General features: G+C 43.8%; 2 protein-coding genes across 19 annotated transcripts in view; both read right to left on the bottom strand.

The window, feature by feature from the left end:
- Window positions 1-10,634: 10,634 nt before the first annotated feature.
- LOC123997680 (dendritic cell-specific transmembrane protein) lies at window positions 10,635-14,875 on the bottom strand. 2 transcript variants are annotated; one of them, XM_046302148.1, is made up of 4 exons: window positions 14,571-14,875; window positions 11,592-12,658; window positions 11,142-11,480; window positions 10,635-10,919 (listed from the first exon to the last, which is right to left on the bottom strand). In XM_046302148.1, the coding sequence occupies exons 2-4, from the start codon at window positions 12,642-12,644 to the stop codon at window positions 10,755-10,757; spliced, it is 1,557 nt and encodes a 518-aa protein (XP_046158104.1). In that variant the 5' UTR covers window positions 12,645-12,658; window positions 14,571-14,875; the 3' UTR covers window positions 10,635-10,754. The 2 variants fall into 2 exon arrangements, with proteins under 2 accessions (XP_046158104.1, XP_046158105.1); XM_046302149.1 differs by having other exon boundaries at window positions 10,755-10,923.
- Window positions 14,876-15,627: 752 nt separating this feature from the next.
- rims2a (regulating synaptic membrane exocytosis 2a) overlaps window positions 15,628-27,216 on the bottom strand; it is a 265,865-nt gene continuing 254,276 nt past the window's right edge. For 11 of the 17 annotated variants that reach the window (XM_046302555.1, XM_046302556.1, XM_046302557.1 and 8 more), the window contains 5 exons: window positions 20,758-20,896; window positions 20,439-20,551; window positions 20,167-20,268; window positions 18,394-18,533; window positions 15,628-18,276 (listed from right to left, as the gene is read on the bottom strand). In XM_046302555.1, the coding sequence (XP_046158511.1) occupies window positions 18,079-18,276; window positions 18,394-18,533; window positions 20,167-20,268; window positions 20,439-20,551; window positions 20,758-20,896 (692 nt within the window). In that variant the 3' untranslated portion in view covers window positions 15,628-18,078. Of the gene's footprint in view, window positions 18,277-18,393; window positions 18,534-20,166; window positions 20,269-20,438; window positions 20,552-20,757; window positions 20,900-25,942; window positions 26,400-27,216 lie in introns of those variants that run through there. The other 6 variants (XM_046302569.1, XM_046302570.1, XM_046302571.1 and 3 more) reach the window with 3 other exon arrangements.

Here is a 27,216-nt window from a genome sequence, read left to right as displayed (position 1 = left end):
GGGCGTTGTTTTTCGCTCGTTTCGAGTTTGTGATTTCTTACCGTCCGGGTAGCAAGAACACCAAGCCTGATGCCTTATCCCGTCTGTTTAGTTCTTCTGTGGCTTCTACTGATCCCGAGGGGATTCTTCCTTATGGGCGTGTTGTCGGGTTAACAGTCTGGGGAATTGAAAGACAGGTTAAGCAAGCACTCACGCACACTGCGTCGCCGCGCGCTTGTCCTAGTAACCTCCTTTTCGTTCCTGTTTCCACTCGTCTGGCTGTTCTTCAGTGGGCTCACTCTGCCAAGTTAGCTGGTCATCCCGGTGTTCGAGGCACTCTTGCGTCTATTCGCCAGCGCTTTTGGTGGCCGACTCAGGAGCGTGACACGCGCCGTTTCGTGGCTGCTTGTTCGGACTGCGCGCAGACTAAGTCGGGTAACTCTCCTCCTGCCGGTCGTCTCAGACCGCTCCCCATTCCTTCTCGACCATGGTCTCACATCGCCCTAGACTTCATTACCGGTCTGCCTTTGTCTGCGGGGAAGACTGTGATTCTTACGGTTGTCGATAGGTTCTCTAAGGCGGCACATTTCATTCCCTCGCTAAACTTCCTTCCGCTAAGGAGACGGCACAAATCATTATCGAGAATGTATTCAGAATTCATGGCCTCCCGTTAGACGCCGTTTCAGACAGAGGCCCGCAATTCACGTCACAGTTTTGGAGGGAGTTCTGTCGTTTGATTGGTGCGTCCGTCAGTCTCTCTTCCGGGTTTCATCCCCAGTCTAACGGTCAAGCAGAGAGGGCCAATCAGACGATTGGTCGCATACTACGCAGCCTTTCTTTCAGAAACCCTGCGTCTTGGGCAGAACAGCTCCCCTGGGCAGAATACGCTCACAATTCGCTTCCTTCGTCTGCTACCGGGTTATCTCTGTTTCAGAGTAGTCTGGGTTACCAGCCTCCTCTGTTCTCATCCCAGCTTGCCGAGTCCAGCGTTCCCTCCGCTCAAGCGTTTGTCCAACGTTGTGAGCGCACCTGGAGGAGGGTGAGGTCTGCACTTTGCCGTTACAGGGCACAGACTGTGAGAGCCGCCAATAAACGCAGGATTAAGAGTCCAAGGTATTGTTGCGGCCAGAGAGTGTGGCTTTCCACTCGCAACCTTCCTCTTACGACAGCTTCTCGTAAGTTGACTCCGCGGTTCATTGGTCCGTTCCGTGTCTCCCAGGTCGTCAATCCTGTCGCTGTGCGACTGCTTCTTCCGCGACATCTTCGTCGCGTCCATCCTGTCTTCCATGTCTCCTGTGTTAAGCCCTTTCTTCGCACCCCCGTTCGTCTTCCCTCCCCCCTCCCGTCCTTGTCGAGAGCGCACCTATTTACAAGGTACATAAGATCATGGACATGCGTTCTCGGGACGGGGTCACCAATACTTAGTGGATTGGGAGGGTTACGGTCCTGAGGAGAGGAGTTGGGTTCCGTCTCGGGACGTGCTGGACCGTTCACTCATTGATGATTTCCTCCGTTGCCGCCAGGATTCCTCCTCGAGTGCGCCAGGAGGCGCTCGGTGAGTGGGGGTACTGTCATGTTTTGTCATTTATTATCTTGTCTTGTCCCTGTGCTTCCCATTCTATTCGTTTCCCTCTGCTGGTCTTATTAGGTTCTTTCCCTCTTTCTATCCCTCTCTCACTCTCTCGCTCTCTCTTCTCTCTATCGTTCCGTTCCTGCTCCCAGCTGTTCCTATTCCCCTAATCAATCATTTAGTCTTCCCACACCTGTTCCCGATCCTTTCCCCTGATTAGAGTCCCTATTTCTTCCTTTGTGTTCCGTTCCTGTCCTGTCGGTTCCTTGTCTAGAATTCACCGTGCTGTGTTTGTGTATCGCCCTGTCGTGTCGTGTTTTCCTCAGATGCTGCGTGGTGAGCAGGTGTCTGAGTCTGTCTGGTTCAAGTGCCTTCCCGAGGCAACCTGCTGTTCACCTGCTGTTCAAGATCGAGTCTCCAGTTTGTCCTCGTCATTTCGAGTGAAAGTTGTGTTTTTTGTTTGTATTTACTTTACTGGATTAAAGACTCTGTTTTCGCCAAGTCGCTTTTGGGTCCTCTTTCACCTGCATGACATGATGACTCCTTGCTGTCTCCAGTCCACCTGGCCATGCTGCTGCTCCAGTTTCAACTGTTCTGCCTTACTATTATTCGACCATGCTGGTCATTTATGAACATTTGAACATCTTGGCCATGTTCTGTTATAATCTCCACCCGGCACAGCCAGAAGAGGACGGGCCACCCCACATATGCTCTCTCTAATTCTCTCTTTCTTTCTCTCTCTCGGGGGACCTGAGCCCTAGGACCGTGCCCCAGGACTACCTGACATGATGACTCCTTGCTGTCCCCGGTCCACCTGACTGTGCTGCTGCTCCAGTTTCAACTGTTCTGCCTTGTTATTATGCGACCATGCTGGTCATTTATGAACATTTGAACATCTTGGCCATGTTCTGTTATAATCTCCAAGGCTGGCGGAGAGGATGGCAGATTTCCTCCATAAGCTCCTCTGCTGGGTTAGGCCCCGCTGTATCTCCGCTAAATCCATTCCGTTTTTAGGTGAGGTATTCTGTAATGAACACTCAGGGAGAAAAAGGTGTAGATTCACGCGTAGAGCGCGGCAGGTGTTTATTTCACAGAAGGCAGGAATCGTGGTCACAGGCAGGCAATGGTCATACACAGGTAGGCAAACAGGCAAGTGAATCAAAAATAGGACCGGAGGCTATAATGGGTTCTCACAAAGAGAGGAAAACACTTTGTAGAGTCAAAACAAACAATACCTCACAAAGGCAAAAAAAGAATGAACACAAATAAACAGGGCTACGTTCAAGAACAACAAAACAGAACACAAGGTTGACTAAGAAAATAAATACAGAACCTTACAGCCTTTTTGCTATTATAAACTGGTTACCAATGTAATTAGAGCAATATATATATATATTTTGGTTATTTTGTCATAACCAATGGTATACTGTGTGATATACCACGGCTTTCAGCCAATCATCATTCAAGGCTCAAACTACCCAATTTATAAAGAGAATCAAGTCAAAACCACAAGTCCAAATCCCCATCTCCATCCATGGTTTAGGAAAGGACTGATTTAGGAAGCAATATACTGCAGGACATCAACACAAGCAGAGCAGAAACAGACACGTTTTTCAGAAGATGGCGTTTTGCAAAGGAAATGATTTGAAATGTCTGAAGCCAAATCCAAACAGGCCTCCCTTGGGGCGGTGTTTTGCTACACCAGGACAACCCAGAGTTGAGCTCAGCTCAACGCTGATTGGCAAATAATTGTATCATTTGTTTATCAAGGAAGGCCAAATATTTGCTGGCATCAATCAATGAAATGGTACAGCGGCAACATGTGATACTCTTTTGCTCCAGACAGCACTGTTTCCCTCACTTTTTCTGGTGAGATTCAGCCACTTGCGAATTGACAGAAAATTATGAAAACACAGGGAGTGTCACGTCTAATCAAGGTGGGTGGAATCAGGCGCAGAGAGCAGATAGCGATATGAAAGTTTATTCTCCGGTGAACAAGAAACACGGTCAACCTAATACACACAGGGTGAACAATCCAACACAGGATAAAAGACGAACCGGAGAATAAGAACACAAGATACACCGACAGACATAGATGACAAATAAACAATCCCGCACAAAACAAGGGCAGGACAACCTACTATATATACAGACACTAATAAACTAAACAACACACAGGTGAAACCAATCAGACAAAACCAACAGATACACGAAAAGGGATCGGTAGTGGCTAGTAGGACGGTGACAACGACCGCCGAGCACCACCCGAACGGGCAGGAGAGCCAACCTCGGCGGAAGTCGTTTCAGTACCCCCTGATGCGCGGCACCTGCAGTGCGCCGCCACCATCCTCGAGGACGACCCGGAGGACGAGGTGCTGGGCGATCCGGGTGGAAGCGGTGGAATTCTATCAGGAGAGAAGGGTCCAAAATGTCCCTCACCGGAACCCAGCATCTCTCCTCCAGGCCGTACCCCTCCCAGTCCACGAGGTACTGTAGGCCCCCCACCCGGCGTCTCGAATCCAGAATGACTCGAACTGTGTACGCCGGGGACCCCTCGATGTCCAGAGGGGGCAGAGGGACCTCAGGCACCTCACCTTCTTGCAGGGGACCAGCCACCACCGGCCTGAGGATAGACACGTGAAACAAGGGGTTAATACGGTAATACCTAGGAAGTTGTAATCTGTAACATGTAACGGTTTTGACTTGAGGTTATTATTTATAGGGGTGCCAGGTAGGTTGTGCCTACCAGAGAAAACATTGGTTTCTCCTTTTGGTTTGGGAGGGAATGAGTCCCATCTGGTCCGTCAAGTCTACCACCAATACAAAGGACTTATGTAAAAGTCAGGATGGATATAAACTTTTCATAAGCCCTTAAAACATTGGAATGAACTTCAAAAACAACTATATTCTTTTGCGTGGGTTGTATTAGCAACACCAATGATTACACACACATATAATAATATCACAATGAGTTCTGGTTCCTCCAGAAATGTCCTGTACCTCGGGCCTAAAAAGAGTCCAGCCCGGTAAAGGAGTTCATGGAACTCAAGTGACTTCTGTCATGAAATGTTTGTCCGTTCATTCCGTGTAGCGTAAACCCAGTATTAATCATACAATCAATATAACACTAATTTTACCACAGAACTTTAAAGCGTATCAACTCTTACTAAGTCCTCCACTACAACTAACTACATAAATCACAGTATACATCACATCAAAACAAATGAAATACCTTATACAAAAAGGTTGTAGTCAGTCGGTCAGCCAACAGATCTCCAGCAGAGAAAGGCCACGAAGAATGGAGAGGTGTAGTCCAGGGACGCAAAGAGTGGATCCGATCCTGGGTAAACTCTATTAGGCAACAAAACACACGTTTAACGGCAACAAAACAACGGAATAGAGAAGCTTCAGGAACTGAGGGTTGAACACATCCTCAGTCACGTCTCCATCACAACCCCAATTTTGCGCAGCTGATGCTGGCTATTTAATAGGGAATTAAAGGGAAAGCGCCCTATTGGCAGGAGCTGCACTGAGACGTTCAGAAAAATTCAGGGCCGTCACAAACATACCTCGTTTATTCTCCTCAGGACTTTGAACGGCCCCACACACTGCGGCCCCAGCTTCCGACAGGGCAGGCGGAGGGACAGGTTTCGGGTCGAGGGCCAGACCCTGTCCCCCGGTGCAAACACGGGGGTCTCACTGCGGTGCTGGTCAGCGCTCCTCTTCTGCCGTTCTCCCGCTAACCGTAATGAGTCCTGAACGGCTTTCCAGGTGTCCTTGGAGCGCTGTACCCATTCCTCCACCGCAGGAGCCTCGGTCTGACTCTGATGCCATGGAGCCAGGACCGGCTGGTAACCTAACACACACTCAAAAGGAGACAAGTTAGTAGAGGAGTGGCGTAAGGAGTTCTGGGCTAGTTCGGCCCATGGAACATACCTTGCCCACTCACCAGGCCGGTCCCGACAATAGGACTGCAGTAACCTGACCACATCCTGGTTTACGCGCTCCACCTGCCCATTACTCTCGGGGTGAAAACCTGAGGTTAAGCTAACCGAGACCCCCAGTCTCTCCATAAACGCCCTCCACACTCTGGATGTGAATTGGGGACCCCAATCAGAGACGATGTCCTCAGGCACCCCATAGTGCCGGAAGACATGGGTAAACAAAGCCTCAGCAGTCTGCAGGGCCGTAGGGAGACCGGGCAACGGAATGAGGCGACAGGACTTAGAAAACCGATCCACAACGACCAGGATCGTAGTACTTCCCCTGGGACGGGGGAAGGTTGGTAAGAAAATCCACCGATAAGTGTGTCCACAGCCGTTGTGGAACGGGGAGGGGTTGTAATTTCTCGCTAGGCAGGTGCCGAGGAGCCTTGCTCTGAGCACACACTGAGCAGGAGGAGACATAAAATCTCACGTCTTTAGCCAATGTGGGCCACCAGTATCTCCCTCTCAGACTCTGCACTGTCCTCTTGATACCAGGATGACCCGAGGAGGGAAGAGTATGAGCCCACCGAATCAGCTTGTCCCGGACCACCCTCGGCACGTACTTGGTCCCTGCTGGACAGTTAGGAGGAGCCGACTCTGACCGTGAGGCCCTCTCTATCTCAGCTTCCACCTCCCATACCACCGGTGCCACGAGACATGACGGTGGAATGATGGGAGTTGGCTCAACTGACCGTTCCTCGGTATCATAGTGGCGAGACAGTGCGTCAGCTTTGGTGTTTTGGGAGCCTGGCCGATATGTGAGGGTAAACTGGAACCTGGTAAAAAACATGGCCCATCTAGCTTGACGTGAATTTAGTCTCTTAGCTGCCCGGATGTACTCGAGATTATGATGGTCAGTCCAGATGAGAAAAGGGTATTTAGCCCCCTCAAGCCAATGTCTCCACACCTTCAGAGCCTTGACTACAGCTAACAACTCCCGGTCCCCCACATCATAGTTTCGCTCCGCTGGGCTGAGCTTGCTCGAAAAGAAAGCACACGGGCGGAGCTTGGATGGCACGCCCGAGCGCTGGGACAGCACGGCTCCAACCCCAGCCTCGGACGCATCCACCTCCATTATGAACGCTAAAGAGGGGTCCGGATGCGCCAACACGGGCGTGGGAGTGTCAGCCGAAGAGCCCCGGACCCAGATGTGGTCGCAGAAACAGGAGGTGCTGGAGAAGCGGTTGCTAGAGATGAGGTGGGGAGGCCACTCCTCTCCCATCGATCCATTCTCTCCATCATTTGGTCCATAGCAGAACCAATCCGGTGAATCACGCTGGTATGATGGAGGACCCTCTCCTCCATCGATGGGAGAGGAGATGCTGCTGCTCCTGCTGATTCCATGGGTGGTGCGGGATTCTGTCACATCTAATCAAGGTGGGTGGAATCAGGCGCAGAGAGCAGATAGCGATATGAAAGTTTATTCTCCGGTGAACAAGAAACACGGTCAACCTAATACACACAGGGTGAACAATCCAACACAGGATAAAAGACGAACCGGAGAATAAGAACACAAGATACACCGACAGACATAGATGACAAATAACAATCCTGCACAAAACAAGGGTGGGACAACCTACTATATATACAGACACTAATAAACTAAACAACACACAGGTGAAACCAATCAGACAAAACCAACAGATACACGAAAAGGGATCGGTAGTGGCTAGTAGGACGGTGCTCGTCGGCGGTAGTCGTGACAGGGAGAGACATAATATACAATATTTTATAATTTAAACGTCTTTATTGGTCAAATATTTGGGAAAGCCTGGCGTCCACGAACACACGCCACTGTTGGTCAGTCTATCATGGAAAGAGAAGGTGTTCGTAATGTTTTGTACACTCAGTAAATATATATATATATATATATATATATATATATATATATATATATATATATATATATATATATATATATATATATATATATACACACACAGTTGAAGTCGGAAGTTTACATACACCTTAGCCAAATACATTTAAACTCAGTTCCTGACATTTAATCCTAGTAAAATCCCTGTTTTAGGGGAGTTAGGATCACCACTTTATTTCAAGAATGTGAAATGTCAGAATAATAGTAGAGAGAATTATTTATTTCAATGTTTATGTTTCCAAACTATTTAGTACAATTTATGCAATTGCATAAAATCTATTATGTTATTTCTATGTGAAATAAACACTTGCACAGTTATATTTGATGATGATGGTGATACCCATTTCAACACATAACTTCCAACAATATGTCTTTGTTATGTTTGTATCTGGCATATTGGACGAGAGTCTACCCTTACCTCCGTGTTAAACTATGGCCGGGATACCATCAAACGTAGGTTGTCTAGAAGCGCACAGTGTTTTACATTGAAAGCTAATTTCCACTTGAAAATAGCTTTCAATTGGAAATTATCATCTGACATTCGTAGCATTTACCATGAATGCGAGCTTCACAAACGCCGTAACGTGCCTGGGATTGCATCCTGGCCTATGTAGAAAAGGCCCAGTTCTGCTGTCACACAGCATCAGACTACACATTGGGATTGTCTCCTACTGGGCATGCTGACATGCTGGCGTGGTACTGAGCCGCTGGGGCTCTGCAGACATAATGTGAGTTTATCAGAGGGAACGCTACGGGTCAGTGGCAGCAGTGTGTGAGTCACAGTCAGCCCACTCATCTCTGTGCCTTCTCCTTCACTCTGCCTTCTCTCAGTAATAGAACTGGGTTAAAATAAGTATATATTTTCTTTCAAACACTCACACTGCACTTTACTGAGTTGACCTGCCTAGCACAATTAAGCAATGACATGTCCAATTCTGGTATTAGGCAACATTTTTCACATTATCCTTTATCTTCATATACAGTGGGGTCCGACATTATTGGCGCCCTTAATTAGGGTGAGCAAAAATAAATAATGAATATACTGAGCTATATTGTAATCTCCCCAAATGTTAGAAAATTATATTATTTTATAATAATGCAATTGCTGAAGAGAAAAGGTAGGGGTCAAAATGATTGACACCCCGGTTTTCAATACCTTTCAATAACGGCACTGAGCCTTTTTCTAAAATGTTTTATGAGTTGGAAAACACATTGGGAGCAATCTTAGAAACTTCCTCCATACAGAATCCTTTCAGATCCTTAGTATGCACTATGGACTGCCCTCTTCAATTCAAACCACATGTTTTCAATAAATAATTGAAATAGTGAGCTATATTGTACACTATTTATTTTGAAAAATCCAAATTTTGCAATGGTCATCTCAGTTTCCGGACTTGAAACCCATTGAAAACATGTGGTTTGAATTAATTTGTGCAGTCCATAGGAGCACGTATCTGGAAGGATTCTGTATTGAGAAATGGTTTAAGATCCCTCCCAATGTGTTATCCAACTCATATTTTTCTTTGAAAAAGCTCAGTGCCATTATTCTCGCAAGGTGAGATATTAAAAGGTATTGAAAACAGGGGTGTCAATATTTTTTACCCCTAAATGTTTGAGAAAAAAAAAATACTTTCTCTTTCTTTCTTATATTACCTTCTCTCAGAAATTGTATAATTTCCCAATATAATAATTTATACAATATAGCTCAGTATTTGAATAATTTATTTTAAGCAGTCATTTTTGTTCATCTTAGAAAAGGTAGCCAATAATTTCGAACCCCACTGTAAATACCTTGACACGAAATAATCTGGTAAATGTAACGTCATATTTCAACGTTACAGAAGCTTAGAGGGTTACGTCTCCTGACTGACGTCATATTTCAACGTTACAGAAGCTTAGAGGGTTACGTCTCCTGACTGACGTCATATTTCAACGTTACAGAAGCTTAGAGGGTTACGTCTCCTGACTGACGTCATATTTCAACGTTACAGAAGCTTAGAGGGTTACGTCTCCTGACTGACGTCATATTTCAACGTTACAGAAGCTTAGAGGGTTACGTCTCCTGACTGACGTCATATTTCAACGTTACAGAAGCTTAGAGGGTTACGTCTCCTGACTGACGTCATATTTCAACGTTACAGAAGCTTAGAGGGTTACGTCTCCTGACTGACGTCATATTTCAACGTTACAGAAGCTTAGAGGGTTACGTCTCCTGACTGACGTCATATTTCAACGTTACAGAAGCTTAGAGGGTTACGTCTCCTGACTGACGTCATATTTCAACGTTACAGAAGCTTAGAGGGTTACGTCTCCTGACTGACGTCATATTTCAACGTTACAGAAGCTTAGAGGGTTACGTCTCCTGACTGACGTCATATTTCAACGTTACAGAAGCTTAGAGGGTTACGTCTCCTGACTGACGTCATATTTCAACGTTACAGAAGCTTAGAGGGTTACGTCTCCTGACTGACGTCATATTTCAACGTTACAGAAGCTTAGAGGGTTACGTCTCCTGACTGACGTCATATTTCAACGTTACAGAAGCTTAGAGGGTTATGTCTCCTGACTGACGTCATATTTCAACGTTACAGAAGCTTAGAGGGTTACGTCTCCTGACTGACGTCATATTTCAACGTTACAGAAGCTTAGAGGGTTACGTCTCCTGACTGACGTCATATTTCAACGTTACAGAAGCTTAGAGGGTTACGTCTCCTGACTGACTGTCAGGGGAATGTGTCACTGTCAGGACCAACTACAATCACTGTGGTAGAGGAGCATTGTGGCGTCTGGATATAATGTTCATGGGGTGTGACTAAACACCAAGTGCATGATGGGAAGTGAATAGTGGCGTGCACATTTAGGGAAGGTCTGGTTTGCGTGATGATGTCAGCACAACTGTCCCTGTCGTTTTTGATCGACATTAAACAACTGAAACAGATATCATGTTTTGCAGAGCTTTGAGTTCTCGTTGCAGACAATTACCCTGTGCACTTATGATCATCCAGCTCCATGGGCATGGTAACAACGAAGAAAATGCAGAAGTTAAAGACATGACATAGAGATACAAGACGTTTATATCTCAGTTACTGGGATTGATTGCTGTTTTTGAGGTGTTTTTATTCTTTAAAATTAAGTGTAATTTTGTACCAATTATTCAATGTTTGAACTATTTTCATCTCACATTAGATTGCTTCAAAAAGTTGCTTGGAAACCTTGGTAACCATCATTTAAACTTTATTTTTATTATTATAAAAACATGTTTTTTTAAACCTTTATTTATACAGGTACATGAATTAACAAACTGAAATACTGTATGTATTTACAATGACAACATGTCATTAGTCTAGATTTGAGTTGTTATATAATGTAATGTGTTTAATAACTCACATTTCACATTTTCAACAAAAAAAGTGTGTCTCTCACTTCTTCCTGTGGCAGCAGAAAGTCTAGCTTGCTTGCTGAACGTTGTCATACTCCTATGGTCTGTAGAGTATTGGACACCAGAAATCTGGCTGATGAAGAAAGTATGGATTAATCAAACAGTAGTTTCGTAACTTACATATACTGGATCTATTGGTGTACTGAGAAATTAATCTGCACTTTTTCCCTGGAACAAATTATGACAATCTGCAGTACTGTAGGCCACGTAAGAACATCTATTTAATATACAGTATTATACCATTCTAAGGTCTCCATCAATGTTTATCAATGATCTCTGGATTATACAGACCTTCTTGATGATGGATCTCAGACTGCTTTCCTCAGCTTTCCTGTTCCCTTCCTTTCTTGATCTCTTCTTCAGGATCTTAGCATGCAGAAACTCCACCCTCTCCTCAGCTTTGGTGGAGAAGAACTGCTCACACACCACAAGCCTGATCTGTGTGAGCTTGGCAGACATCAGAGACATGCTGAGAAGGGCAGCTAGTAACACAACCAGAGGCAGGATGGAGTCATAGAGTACTAATCTAGGTTTAGGAAGGCAACTCTTCTCAAAGATGGACACCTGGTAGGAGAAATCCCTCCTGTTGATCTCCTCTGAAATGGGGACACCAATAATGGTCATGTCTTCCTGAAACAACAATTGTTCAGTAGAGCAACAGGGTTATAGCCTTGTGGCTAGATTGTATTGAATTAATTAAGACCGTATCTTGTTGTGTGCTTTACTAACATAGATACTTACGTTTATGTTCATAATCAAAGGAACATGAAATGGCTCTAGCTCATGAAGTCGCGTTCTGATGACCTCAACAAACCAGAACATGAGTACATCAACACCTATGAACAAGACCCAGGCTAGACAATGGGTGAACACTGGGAAACTGAATTTCAGTATGGCTTTCCCTTCCGTGGCCCTGAGTCGAGGGGAAGGGATTGTGATGTAGCGTCTAGCCTCCTTCGGTGTGAGGGGGAGCACTGGAGGCCTTCCTTCTGCCTTCTGCTTCTCATCAAAATGTATGAATGTCCTGGTTATGTACACGTTTTCATATTTCTTGTTGTGGCAATATCTCCTCAAGTGCAGCACTGTGAAGCCCATCAGCAGGAGGAAACTGAAGGCAGGGAAAAGTCTCTGACTTACAGAGGACAGCGTGTCCACCGCGTCCCAGACTCTCTTTGCAGTTCCATTTAGAGTCCTCTCAACTTCAACCAGCCTCTCCCTCAACTTCTCAGAGTCTCCTCTGGACGTGACCTCCAGATCAGAAACCAACTCCGCCACCCCGAAGTCTGTGAACGCTCGGAGTACGTCGCCAACCCATCTCAACATCCTGACGTAGTTACAGAGCGGCATGGTGTCGATGGACATCCTCTTGGCCTGCAGGTTGCACACCATACTCCTACTGAGCCCTGTGATGTTCTCCAGCGTGTTCTGAACGTTCTTGAGAACCACCAAACTTGTCCCGGCGGTGATGAGAACGTTCCGGCCCTGCCTCATCCCACAAGACAGCACAAACAGAACCCCAAAGCACCGCACCCTCTTAGAGAGGAACAGAGAGGCCCCCACTGCCACCCAACAGGAGCCTGCTATCCCAGCAGCCACCATCAGGCCATACTGCAGGACATAGAGCAGGTAGAGGAGGAGGAAGGAGCTCAGGATGAGACTGAAGGTGAGACAGATGATCAAGAGGACTGATCGGTTTCTCCAGCCCTGCGTGGTGTTTGTTGTATACAGGTCTGCAGCAGCGGACCAGGAGTGATACAGGGCTTGTTTCAATTGAGGGCAAGTTGTTTTCATCATTGATGAAACAGTACCTGAGAAAGGAAGAAGGACAAATATCTCTGTGATAATACTGTAAAATCCTCGGAAATTCCATTACTGAAATGGTCTCAGACTAAGTGGCAAAAAATAAGATTGAATGTATCCACAAGAAACACGTATTTCATAGGTTAGAACTGTGTCATTTCCATTTAACCATGTAATTTCTTGGTAAATATCTGGTTATTTATTTACGTAAAATAAGGTACCTAAGCACACTGAAAAAAAAGATCAAAACAGCTGTCATGATGTTGGCCTCTTTGGGTATAGTAAAACCATCCCCCTCTCCCTAGAGAGAGTAAGTTTTCATAGAGGACAAAGGAAATCCTTCCACCTCACAGAACTTGAGGTACGAAAAAATTTCATGTTCCGGAGAAAGTATAAAAGATCGGTGAAGAATCCAGCTACGAACTGGTCCGTTTGTTACAACTTGGGGAAGCTCATGGGAGACGGTGTGGCCACATTACCATAACGCTGTTTATATAATAGCCTCAGATATGACGTTTACATCTAATTGTTGTATAAGATGAATGAGTGAGTATGATACTGTTTACACTATTTTACAATGTGATTTTGGACTGTTTAATGAAGGTAAACTCAAAAAGGGAATTGGATTTGAACTAAATCAGAGGATCGTCCCTGAGCCCAGTTAGGGTCAGACATCCTGGGACAGCCTTTTCTGCCATTCCAGATAAGAACCCCACTCGGTTTTCGATCAGCAGACCGATCTTACCTCAATTACGAGATGGCTAAAGGTTGCAGACCATGTTTTTTTCCATTAGGAGGACAAAGGTTGTAGACCATTGCTGAATCTTTTAACCAAACCACATGGTTAAACTCTTAGACAAACGATACCGACAGAATAAGAACAAGTCTTTGATATTGATTACTAGTCTGCAGCTAGGAATTCGGCATCATTGAACGCGAAGAACGACAACCACCGAAACATCCCCTCTAACCACAACCGATAGAGAGAGGGAGAGAGACGGACAATTCTACAAAATAAATGAACTTTTCACCAGCGATCAAGACTGGTGAGCATAAATATATATATTGATTGCAATTGTTCCTGAATGAGTGAGCGTTCATGTGCAAAGGATTAGCATTTCAATTGTTATAATTATCACTTTGTAGTGACTTCTTAGTCGACCCCCACTTCCCCTTTTGTCTAACAAGCCGCCATGCCGGTTTAGCCAACTAGGACACATTCTCATTTCATTACATGTAACCACATTTACCTTGTTTGTTTGTTTATGCATTTCTGTGAATGACTTAATTAGTAATAAATAAATGATTTAAGACAATTGATGCATGGATGACTCACAGTGAAGACTGGGTTTGTGCAGATAACCAACAATTCACGACGTTTGGAATGAGATTACCGTGAGATAAAGTAAATAATTCATTAATTCTTAGACTAATTGATCAGATAAAATAATCGGAATATTTCTCCTTGGTGCCCCGACTTCCTAGTTAATTAGTTACGTGCTTAATCAGTTGATCGTGTAGTAACTAATTACAGAGAATCTTTGATAAAAACTATCAGTCTTCAGTTAATGATAGTAAATACACGACAACAACCAACCAGGCATTCAGAAAGAATAATCAAACAATCTATTAATATCAAGAGGACTGAGATATGCCTGAAATCCAAGAGGATAAATACATATGATTTCATTTGATTTATCATTTCCATAAACATTTTGGGTAAAATGTAGCATAACATATAGTTAGAGGGAACCAAAAGTAGCTTTAAAGCTACAGTAACTGTTGACTATCTTGGGCAGACACGGGTGTGTCCAACCTTATACATTAAACATAGTTTTTCATAACCATCCACCAATACATTGGAAAGCATTGCTAGAGCCTCACAAATACAGCATTATCACAACACAGTGTCTCCCTTACCTGCTGGTCCTGTGTGGTATGTCTGGATAGTAGACTGTGAAATGATAAGCAGAACTCTCAAGCTTTCATAACAATTTTAACCTCAACACTTACTCATTTCCCATTTAAAATTTCAGAACTTAGTCACCTCCCAGTTATCGTCGTGGTGTCGCTCACTTAACTGTCTAACCACACTACAGGAGTTCATCTCAACAAACACGTGAAGAATAGACTCAAAATACAGTACTGTCATTGTTGAAGTAAAGTCTTTTGTGATAGTTAGTTATAGTAACCACCTAACTAACTAACGTACCTAATTACTTACTTACTATTCAAGTAGTACAACCTTCAATATAAGGAACATGGAGCATTGTTGGTCATTCCAACATACCACTCTACACAGCTGAGTAGGTGGTGTTAAAACAGTAAAAGAGGAACTTTCTTTTTAGTTCTGTAGTAAAATGTATTCCTGGCTCTCTCCAAAAGTATAGGTTGTTCTTTCATCTGTAGTGTTGCCAAAGAATTTAGTGGAAGCACAACTCTGCACTCATATGAGGGGAAGTGGAACTGACTGCTACTTCTGGTCTCTTAACTTCCCCCAGCTTGACCTAAGTCTTGATTTGTTCACATGCTGTATACATTTCTGAAAGACAAAATATTTGTAGCGTAGACTGTAGAATAGGTAGGAAACGTTAGTGGGCCACAGTTTGTGACCACGTTGATACTTGCCAGACAGTTTGCTATTGTAAAAGACAATGGGTTTTTCTCTTTACTCCCAACCTACCTGGAGAAATAAAGATAGTGATGTGTGGGTGTTGTGGAACAACCTACCTGGAGAAATAAAGATAGTGATGTGTGGGTGTTGTGGAACAACCTACCTGGAGAAATAAAGATAGTGATGTGTGGGTGTTGTGGAACAACCTACCTGGAGAAATAAAGATAGTGATGTGTGGGTGTTGTGGAACAACCTACCTGGAGAAATAAAGATAGTGATGTGTGGATGTTTTGGAACAGGAAATTGTCATGCCCAGATAGATAAAAATGCTCTTGTATGTTGATACTGTTCACTGGTACTCAGTGTCGGTGTAATATCCATTTTTTATTTGAAAAATAACTTACATAAATCTCTGTACTCAACCATACTTCACCAAGACATAGCCTTGGCATAAACACATTGCACCAAAACAAAAGAAAGAAAAGGCATTCAAAAGGGTAAATAACATGTCTTTGTCATCATGTGAGACATTATTCCTATTCCAAAATATTGTATTCATCTATTTGAGTTTGCTTGTTTTATTCAAATTTCTAATATGTACAATATCAATCAAAAATGAAAGTATATAGCATCATGATATTGGATGGACATTAGAATGTATAGGTTTAACATGGAAAAGGAATAATGTCTCCGTTTATTTTCATTCAGACATAACTGTACGATTCTTATACCTCCCATACACAAGAAGCATTTATAATTACTAAAAATAAAAAATAAAAACTGGTCTTGGCTTGTAAATAAACTAATAAAAATATGAAATTCATTTTCTTTTCACAAAAACAAAAAACCTAAAGTCATATAGTGTGGCAACATCCCATGTTGTTTGACCTTGTGTTTTTCCTCGTCCTCAGAAACGGTGCCTGAACTACACAGCAATATACAGTACATAAGTTGTATGTTTGCCGCTTCTTGCTTGGATATAAATATCCTTCTTGCTGTACCAATACAGATTATTTTTGCATGTTAGTTAACAATACTGAAATAAAATACACTTGCAACCACAACTTTTTTGTCAACCTCCAATGAATATAAAATATTTTTCTTTGTCATTCTTTTTGAAAAAGTGGAAATAAAATATGATCTAGGGGTTGGTGGAAAAGTGGAAATAAAATATGATCTAGGGGTTGGTGGAAAAGTGGAAATAAAATATGATCTAGGGGTTGGTGGAAAAGTGGAAATAAAATATGATCTAGGGGTTGGTGGAATGTTTTGTTATAACGTTTTAATAGTCTGGCCATGAAAGTAACTAAATTAATTTGCTGTAGAATTCAATTGAAGGTGAGGGGGAAAAGTAACTAAGTTGACATGCACTGTACAAGAAACTGCAAAACTCCCAAATATCCTCTTTATCAAAACATGCTGAGTTACTTTAAAGGTGTGCCCAAGCCATGTTGCAGAAAATCTTTTTCAACATGCTTGTTAAACAAATCAAATCCCCCCCCACCAAAAAGACATATTGAAACGATACAGAGCTGTAAAAGAAGCAACAGTCCTGAAACTCTGGACAATATCAGGGGGATGCCCTGGGACAAGGGAGAGAAAGAGACGTGTACAATTTGCACATAATGTTTATCTTTATAAGGCTTGTAAACCTTTACAATGAAATAAATAATTGACATTTATTTTCATCATCACTTTGTCACATAAACAGTTTTTTTGGATAAATAACTCCAAAGGTTTTTATTTGAGTTTCTCTTACTGTATGTCTGCCAAACACAGACTTATGTTATGGATGGTCTAAAGAATGATAAACAATGTGTCTTTTTTTATCACGCTGTTGCATTCACTCCCCTTTGAAAACCATGCACTAGTGAAATTTATATTTAAAAATAATATAAATTGTTGAAAATGGCTGATGTGTTTTATTTGTTTTTCTTCATCTTTTTTTGCAAGTCGCAGCCTCAAGAAAATAATTTTCTTATCTTTTTTTCAGCTAAAGTTTTGTCCATGCAAAAAAATCAGTAATTCTTTTTTTTTTTATCTTCATTTAAATTTCATACAATATATCAACAGAGAAATAATAACGTTAGGTCATAAAAGTTAGCCTTGTTGTGGGTTCTGATCAAAAGATTCTGGAGTGTCGATAGTACAGTAGCCACTTTTGTATTGCCTTTAGTAACTTTAGTATTGTCTCTCTGGTGTGATCTACTACCTATGTATTTATATAGGGCCTCATATTTGGGGTTTGAGCTTTAGTTGGGACACCACACCTCTCCTATTGCAATGATCCTCATAGTTCCATTTACACATCTAGCTAGGTCTGTTGGCGTGGCATGACCAAGCTTCTGGACAGGACAACACTGTCAGTCACCCCTTCAGGTATGCAAGTACATCGACAATAAAACAAACAAAAAACAAAATAATTAATTAAAAACTAAAACATGTATTTTTCATTCGAAAAGGGCTTCTGTAGAACTCATCGAGCGGGTTCCCAGTTCCGACCCCCATGGCTTAAGATTGGATGAAAACCTGGAATCGCTCGATTTAGAGACAATTCCTGGTGCTAAGGAGTCCGTTACGGCCTTCCAATCTGAGCTGGCGCTCCGACCCGGCCGAGGGAGCGACGCTCGCTACGCACAATGTGTGCGACACTTTGCTCAAAACACAGGATCACGTTTGCTCCCCTAGAAACAGGCTCAGAAGACACAACATCAAGCATGCAGTGTAACCGGGGGGCGTGACCGGTCTGTCGCAGCTTGTTTAACCTCAACACTGGGTGCTGCTGCTACAACAATGCTATCAGTCCACACACTGCTATGACCGGCTATCCAATGATGTTTGGGAAGCTCTTCTTGTCAAGGGGGCCAGGGTAGGGTCCACCAATGAGGAAGGAGGAAAGAGCTTGAACCAGCCAATCACCATGTTAGACAGATCCAGCTCATCTAAAAGTATCTGAACTGCTCCCATAAAGGATTTATGGTCCATGCGTCCGTAGTCTCCCCATACGATGATCTGTGGAGAAGAGGGTTTATTAGACATGTTATTATAATATGTTAGAGGCCTGCATTTGTTTAGAAATGATGTGTGAACTGTGAAGTATTTATCAAGGCCTTGTAGCACATAGTTTACCTGTAGAACTTTCCCTCCAGGAGCCTCTTCGAAAGGCAGTTGCTGCTGGTAAAGGGGATCCAAGGTTTTTCTTGCTACTTTTGTTTTCTTTTTGGCTATGCAGGCTCCGTTTTCCAAAAGATACACTTTTACATATGGTGCTATGAAGAGAGAGAGAGACAGAATAGTTACAATACTATTGGCAGCATTGTCAATTGGTTCAAGCACTGGTTACTGTAGTGACCAGTTTGTACTAGCATGAGGTTCGGGGCTGTGGGTTCTATTCTATTCCACTCAAATACAGGATACAAAAAAATCACAATTCCAGTGGGTCAGAAGTTTACATACACTAAGTTGACTGTGCCTGTAAACAGCTTGGCAAATTCCAGAAGCTTTTGATAGGTTAATTGACATAATTTGAGTCAATTGGAGGTGTACCTGTGGATGTGTTTCAAGGTCTACCTTCAAACTTAGTGCCTCTTTGCTTGACATCATGGGAAAATCAAAAGGAATCAGGCAAGACCTCAGAAAATAAATTGTAGACCACAAGTCTGGTTCATCCTTGGGAGCAATTTCCAACCGCCTGAAGGTACCACGTTCATCTGTACAAACAATAGTACAGAAATATAAACACCATGGGACTACACAGCCGTCATACAACTCAGGAAAGAGATGCCTTCTGTCTCCTAGAGATGAACGTACTTTGGTGCGAAAAGTGCAAATCAATCCCAGAACAGCAGCAAAGGATCTTGTGAAGATGCTGGAGGAAACAGGTACAAAAGTATCTATATCCACATTAAAACGAGTCCTATATCAACATAACCTAACCACTCGGCAAGGAAGAAGCCACTGCTCCAAAACCGCCATAAAAAAGCCAGACTGGTTTGCAACTGCACATGGGGACAAAGATCGTACTTTTTAGAGAAATGTCCTCTGGCCTGATGAAACAAAAATAGAACTGTTTGGCCATAATGACCGTTGTTATGTTTGGAGGAAAAAGGTGGAGGCTTGCAAGCTGAAGAAAATAATCCCAACCGTGAAGCAAGGGGGTGGCAGCATCATGTTGTGGGGGTGCTTTGCTGCAGGAGGGACTGGTGCACTTCACAAAATACAGTAGATGGCATCATGAGGTAGGAAACTTATGTGGATATATTGAAGCAACATCTCAAGACATCAGTCAGGAAGTTAAAGCTTGGTCGCAAATGGGTCTTCCAAATGGACAATGACCCCAAGCATACTTCCAAACTTGTAGCAAAATGGCTCAAGGACAACAAAGTCAAGGTATTGGAGTGGGCATCACAAAGCCCTGAACTCAATCCTATAGAAGATTTGTGGGCAGAACTGAAAAAGCGTGTGCGAGCAAGGAGGCCTACAAACCTACTCAGTTACACCAGATCTGTCAGGAGGAATGGGCCAAAATTCACCCAACTTATTGTGGGAAGATTGTGAAAGGCTACCCGAAACGTTTGACCCAAGTTAAACAATTTAAAGACAATGCTACCAAAAACGAATTGAGTATATGTAAACGTCTGTTCCACTGTGAATGTGATGAAAGAAATAAAAGCTGAAATAAATCATTCTCTTTACTATTATTCTGACATTTCACATTCATAAAATAAAGTGGTGATCCTACCTGACCTAAGACAGGGAATTTTCACTCGGATTAAATGTCAGGAATTGTGAAAAATGGAGTTTAAATGTATTTGGCTAAGGTGTATGTAAACTTCCGACTTCAACTGTATGTGTCTGCTAAATAGCATATCTTAATATATTATACATCACGTAGTAAATTACCTGGCAGTGCCTTGGAACCTGGTTTTCCCACAAGGCCACGGGCTCGGATCACTTCCACCTCCAGCGCTCCTTTCTTGTCCACGATTCCAATCTGGATGTCACCTGAACAACACACACCACAGCCAAGACAATGTTAACACTCCATTCACACAATACAGATATCCTTTCCATATGGGATGGGGTCGCTAAAGGCGTCTTGACACATAAACCAAATATATAATTCATTCAGAATCTCTTGACACAACATTGTTCCAGAAATCTGATCCACCCACCCATGGGTGGTGTAGCTAGCGTCTGTCGTCCAACCAGCTGGGCTGGGCCTAGTCCATCCAGGAAGTCAGAGAACTGGGCGTCGGAGGACAGTCTCACACCAGGGAAGATCAGGCTGGAACGGAAGGGAGAGATGACACTGGTAACTATGGAGACTAAAGAAGAAGGCCTCAAAGCTCGAACTTGCTTATTTAGAGTTGGCAAGATCACCATAAAGACAGGAAATTCAAATGAGCACCCCAAACCTACATTTGACCTTGAACCCATTTTTTGGGGGGAGGGTGTACATTATCACATTGGTATGCGTCAGACTTCACTTACTTTCCCTCGGAGCTGTAGCTGTTCATGCTGCCGTCGGTGGACTCCCTGCTGGCCTGCCGAGTCATCCTGCTCCTCATCTCTACGGCCAAGCCCGTCTCTGTGCTCCTCTGCACGGTGCTGCGAAGCTTCTTCCCACCGGCTTCTGGACAGAACAGAGGGACAGAGCGGGAGAAGGAGGTAGAGAGAGGGACAGAGAGAGGGAAAGAGAGCAGGGTGGAGAAATAGTCAATACATTGCTCTCAAGTGTGTGCTTTGCTTTCGAATTACATACAGTAGGTTAATTGTAGACATAGCATTTTCACTTATTACGAGAAGTCTCATTGAAGTCATCAACAGGAAGATCACACTTCCACTCTATGGCAATTCTACCAACAACATCATGCATCGTATTCTCAGTGCTACCAAGGCACTGCAACTTCCATGTGATCATTTAGCAAAGAGATTTATTAAACATAAAGTGCCATATTACAGTATCTACAGAAATATATTTTTTTAAACAGTTGTGTGTGCATACGTGCATGTGTATGTGTGTTCGTGTATGAATGGGCTAAACAGAAGAAGACAATGTACATCCCTCTTCCTGCTATGCCAGAGCACCGGCTGCCTGCTCTGCAGGGTTCTTGCTCCATCTTAGAGTCTCTCTCTCCCTCCCCCCTCCATCCCTCTGTTTCACCTAGGACCATTCCGTGTCTGGCCTCCCCCAACTGATACAAGGTGACAGCTGACTGCCCCCATTAGACCACTGAACATCTCCAATCTATGTGACAGCAGGCCCTGCGTAGGGCACATGGCCAGGATGTGGCTGGAGCTGCGTGGGTCCTGAATGGCATTCTTTGCAAACCACCAAGGAGGGCCAGGAGAGGGATATACTGGAGGTAACTGTAGGAGCAGGTACTGGTACAAGTCAGCCAATGCAGAGGTCTACACAAGTCACATGACAGGGCTTTTTGCAGAGAACTAAATAAACAAAAATGGCAATTCCTCCAAATACAAAAATGCATAAGGGGGACAGTGGACTAATTCAAAATGCACAAGGGGGACAGTGGACTAATTCAAAATGCATAAGGGGGACAGTGAACTAATTCAAAATGCATAAGGGGTAACAGTGGACTAATTCAAAATGCATAAGGGGGACAGTGGACTAATTCAAAATGCATAAGGGGTAACAGTGGACTAATTCAAAATGCATAAGGGGGACAGTGGACTAATTCAAAATGCATAAGGGGGACAGTGGACTAATTCAAAATGCATAAGGGGGACAGTGGACTAATTCAAAATGCATAAGGGGGACAGTGGACTAATTCAAAATGCATAAGGGCTACAGTGGACTAATTCAAAATGCATAAGGGGGACAGTGGACTAATTCAAAATGCATAAGTGGACTAATTCAAAATGCATAAGGGGTAACAGTGGACTAATTCAAAATGCATAAGGGGTAACAGTGGACTAATTCAAAATGCATAAGGGGGACAGTGGACTAATTCAAAATGCATAAGGGGGACAGTGGACTAATTCAAAATGCATAAGGGGGACAGTGGACTAATTCAAAATGCATAAGGGGGACAGTGGACTAATTCAAAATGCATAAGGGGTGGACTAATTCAAAATGCATAAGGGGGACAGTGGACTAATTCAAAATGCATAAGGGGGACAGTGGACTAATTCAAAATGCATAAGGGGTAACAGTGGACTAATTCAAAATGCATAAGGGGGACAGTGGACTAATTCAAAATGCATAAGGGGGACAGTGGACTAATTCAAAATGCATAAGGGGGACAGTGGACTAATTCAAAATGCATAAGGGGGACAGTGGACTAATTCAAAATGCATAAGGGGGACAGTGGACTAATTCAAAATGCATAAGGGGTAACAGTGGACTAATTCAAAATGCATAAGGGGTAACAGTGGACTAATTCAAAATGCATAAGGGGTAACAGTGGACTAATTCAAAATGCATAAGGGGTAACAGTGGACTAATTCAAAATGCATAAGGGGGACAGTGGACTAATTCAAAATGCATAAGGGGTAACAGTGGACTAATTCAAAATGCATAAGGGGGACAGTGGACTAATTCAAAATGCATAAGGGGGACAGTGGACTAATTCAAAATGCATAAGGGGGACAGTGGACTAATTCAAAACAGTGGACTAATTCAAAATGCATAAGGGGACAGTGGACTAATTCAAAATGCATAAGGGGTAACAGTGGACTAATTCAAAATGCATAAGGGGTAACAGTGGACTAATTCAAAATGCATAAGGGGGACAGTGGACTAATTCAAAATGCATAAGGGGGACAGTGGACTAATTCAAAATGCATAAGGGGGACAGTGGACTAATTCAAAATGCATAAGGGGTAACAGTGGACTAATTCAAAATGCATAAGGGGGACAGTGGACTAATTCAAAATGCATAAGGGGTAACAGTGGACTAATTCAAAATGCATAAGGGGGACAGTGGACTAATTCAAAATGCATAAGGGGTAACAGTGGACTAATTCAAAATGCATAAGGGGGACAGTGGACTAATTCAAAATGCATAAGGGCTACAGTGGACTAATTCAAAATGCATAAGGGGTAACAGTGGACTAATTCAAAATGCATAAGGGGGACAGTGGACTAATTCAAAATGCATAAGGGGTAACAGTGGACTAATTCAAAATGCATAAGGGGGACAGTGGACTAATTCAAAATGCATAAGGGGGACAGTGGACTAATTCAAAATGCATAAGGGCTACAGTGGACTAATTCAAAATGCATAAAGGGTAACAGTGGACTAATGTGTCTGTCTTGTCTCTCAGTAAGGAATGCAGGAAGCAGAGGTATTGAGTTCAAGCAGTGTTATTGTTTCAACTCGGAGGATAACCAGGGTAAAGAGAACGAACGTAAATAGAGCACATTTGTGTCAGGCATGACCACTGGACAGGGAATGCATGTCAGCAGAGAGAGTGAATGTTCCTCACTCAATGTTTACATACAGAAGAGTGGTTCTGCTTTATCACAGGAACAACCTTTCTGAGGGCAACACACAGAGGGGGTAATAAAGCCCTCTATAACCAAGACCTCTTACAGTTTGAAGACCACTCAACAATTCCCCATTCTCTGTGTTCAAATAAACAGAAAATAATCTGCCATATATTCATATTATTCTTAATACAATTTCACTCTGTAATTTAGAATTTGTGTGTGTGGGATTTGTGCCAAGAATATGCTCATCTTCAAACGCTTTAATTATACTCCGACTACTGTCCCTGCCTGCAGCTTCTCTCACTTCCTGTCTGCCTGCCCGCCTGCCCGTCTCCCATCCACAGGAAGTACAGACTCTTAGAATCAGAGGAAGATACGCCTTTATTACTCAGGCAGGCCCTCACTGCTGAGGCCAGAACCCTGGCATCTCAGCTATTCAATGACATCCGCCTCCTCATCCTCTCCTCAGCACTGACAAAGCAAACTGGATTCAGATACGCTGAGAGTGACGTCTAAAGGCATCTAAAGAGCTGCCAGTGTGACAGTCAGGCTCCCGCCATGCAGCAACCACCTAAACACAAGCAATGAGCGATGTGCTGAATGATCAGCTGAATGAATCAATTAACATTCATTCAGCTGAATCAAAGCCACTACTGCAGTTAGCATGCATATGGCTGTGTGTATCTGAGGTCATTGTGGATGGCAATACTAATAAAGGAGGAGAAGCTAATCTATGAAATCGCTTTTTAATGGCCAGCCAACTGTTTTTAATGATGCCGTTTATACCTAATGCTGAATAAAGGTGTGTGATAATGATGAGACTGTATGTGCCATGAGCCCCCCCCCCCCCCGTATCACACTAAAGGAGAAAACAATCTAGAAAAATATGTATTCTGCAAAGAGATAAGGAACTGTGAAAGACAGAAAAAAATGTAAAGCATTTAGAAAATGCTGCAGTGCATCCAGCCCCAGCCGTGAAACACTCCTCAATGAAAATGCGTCACTTTGGAGTGGTAGAGATATATGGGCTCTGGGAAAATCATAAAACGGCATTTTCCCAGAGCCCATCTAGATGCTAGAACAAAACCTTCATTTGAGGAGCTATTCTCTGCAGGAGTCCTAAGATACTCTAAAATACTGTCTTCACATAACATGTTAAACTACACATCAAAGACTCACCTGCAGTGTCACTTCCATCCAATCAAATGACTGTTTACATACATCATCAGTACAGGGAGAAATGTTTGTGAACAGCAATTTGATTGGATGCACATTTTGGGTCGACTACTCTAGTGCCTTTAACTCCAGGTAAGATTAAAGTCAGTGTCTACCCAGAAAGAGGATTGGGTCAACTACTCTAGTGCCTTTAACTCCAGGTAAGATTAAAGTCAGTGTCTACCCAGAAAGAGGATTGGGTCAACTACTCTAGTGCCTTTAACTCCAGGTAAGATTAAAGTCAGTGTCTACCCAGAAAGAGGATTGAGATGAAGGTGGCTGGAGATATTTCTAGTGTATTATCTCAACATTCCAGTGGATCATGTCTATTTCAGAAGAGTCTATTAAGTCTATTTATAGGAGGAGGGTAATACAATCCCCCTAACCCAGCTAACACAACCACAGCTAATACAATCCCACTAACCTAGTTTTGTGAAAACATCCTATCTGGATTATCAAACATATTCTCAACACCCACTCAGAAATAAAACAACTATAAACACACACACTGGAGACGAGGTCAACACAATATCTAAATCTATTATACCGCCCACACCAAAACAAATAGTGATTCATTCCAATCGAGACAAGACAAGCATGCTTGCCAGTGTTTCAGAACAGAACATCAGACTAAAGCAGTAGCCAACGACACAAACAGGGAAGTAGCTACTGAAGTAAAAGAAGCCCCTCCAAAAACACACTGAGCTTGCCCATCCACCAGCAACACAGTACTGTACATCAGCTAATACTACAACAGCCTCCACCCTCTCAGTGCTCCCTCTCCCCCGTCAGGTCATCAGTCAACCATCAGTCCATCCCTCCCTCTCCTCTATCCCCCGCTCCATCTCTCTCCACCCCTTCATCTTCTCCCTCTCTTCCCGCTGCCCTTCTCCAACCCCCCATCCCTCTGCTCCCTCTCTCTCCCTCAGCTCCTTCCTCTCTCCCTCCAGCAGCAGCTGTGTGTGTCTGCCTCAGTGTCCCAAGGTTAGGGCCATCTCGTCTTACCTCCGTCCTCCTCGTCGAAGGAGTTCATGCATGGGAAGTAGTTGGCCAGCGCCTCGAACGACGCAGACAGGCTAATCTTGCTCTGGGAACGCTGCATGCGCATCCCGGACCCCGGGGCGCCAGCCGCTGCAGTGGCATCATGCCCCTGCCTACCCATGGTCACTGATCAACCACTGATCACCTGAGTCAAGTTGCCTTCTAGCAGAGGTTACAGGTCTCCAGATAGCTCTACCGTGCACCGAGAGGATAACTGAAGAACTGGTTGAACGCTGAAGCTCAAGAGAAGACTATGGAGCTGTACTGTAGCAGAAAGGCTCTCTGATGTAGCTCTGCGTGTTGTCTCCCTGTGCTGCATAGAGTGAGACTGGGTTGAGAGAGAGCTTGCTTGCTTCTCTGCTCCGTGTTAGTGCTCTGTGCTATGTGCCTGCTACTCAACTCCTCTCCATCCTTCTCCTCTTCTAACGCAATTGGGAAAAGAAAAGGGGGGTGGCAAGCTGCATCCTTCTCCACCAATCAGAGGGCTCACTGCTCAGGCGCACCTCGGCTGCCTCTCCAGGCAAAGGAGCTCTACCCAGAGATACAACTCACTGAACCTCACTGGCTACTCTCTCGCACACACGCACGGATGCACACACACACACACACACACACACACACACACACACACACACACACACACACACACACACACACACACACACACACACACACACACACACACACACACACACACACACACACACACACACACACACACACACGGACATGCACGCACACACACGCACACGCACAGACACACCCACAAATGCAGAGCCACAGAGGTCCCTGTGACAGCCAGCCATTAGGGGCATAAACAACCCTGAACAGCTATTCCACGAGGGGGGGGGGGGTGTTGGCCACATGCCGGTCACTCACAGTTCACGTGATAGATCTCCATCCCCCTCCCACCCCCACGGTCCCCAGTAGCGCAGTTCTCTTCAGTGTTTTTCCATCAAAGATTGCAGCAAACCCCGTGTAGCCAGCTATCCCACTCTCTGTTTAGATACCAATGCATCACCAGTACAGCGGCGCTGAAATTATTGCCATTATCGAACGAGAATTCACTAGAGCTAATTCAAATTTACTGTCTGTTAAATAATTGTCATTTGTGAGAGAATCTCACAAAATGGCTGTCAACCGAATTCTTGTCTTTGAGACATCACTTCCTTCAACATCTTTCAACCACCAACACTACAACATAGACTGTTTGAATGAGTTGCCATAAACACTGCAGA

This window comes from Oncorhynchus gorbuscha, linkage group LG15 (assembly GCF_021184085.1).
Source record: "Oncorhynchus gorbuscha isolate QuinsamMale2020 ecotype Even-year linkage group LG15, OgorEven_v1.0, whole genome shotgun sequence".
Taxonomy (NCBI): Eukaryota; Metazoa; Chordata; class Actinopteri; order Salmoniformes; family Salmonidae; genus Oncorhynchus; species Oncorhynchus gorbuscha.
The sequence above is the reverse complement of the archived record's forward strand: the minus strand, read 5'-3'. Positions and strand labels throughout refer to the sequence as shown.

What these genes read in the sequence shown, in the direction of transcription:
- LOC123997680 (XM_046302148.1), bottom strand. Translation starts at nt 12,644, where the DNA reads ATGATGAAAACAACTTGCCCTCAATTGAAACAAGCCCTGTATCACTCC. An exon ending in CTTTGATTATGAACATAAAC is followed by an intron (nt 11,481 to 11,591) that starts GTAAGTATCTAT and finishes TTGTTGTTTCAG; the next exon opens with GAAGACATGACCATTATTGG. An exon ending in TGAGATCCATCATCAAGAAG is followed by an intron (nt 10,920 to 11,141) that starts GTCTGTATAATC and finishes TTCATCAGCCAG; the next exon opens with ATTTCTGGTGTCCAATACTC.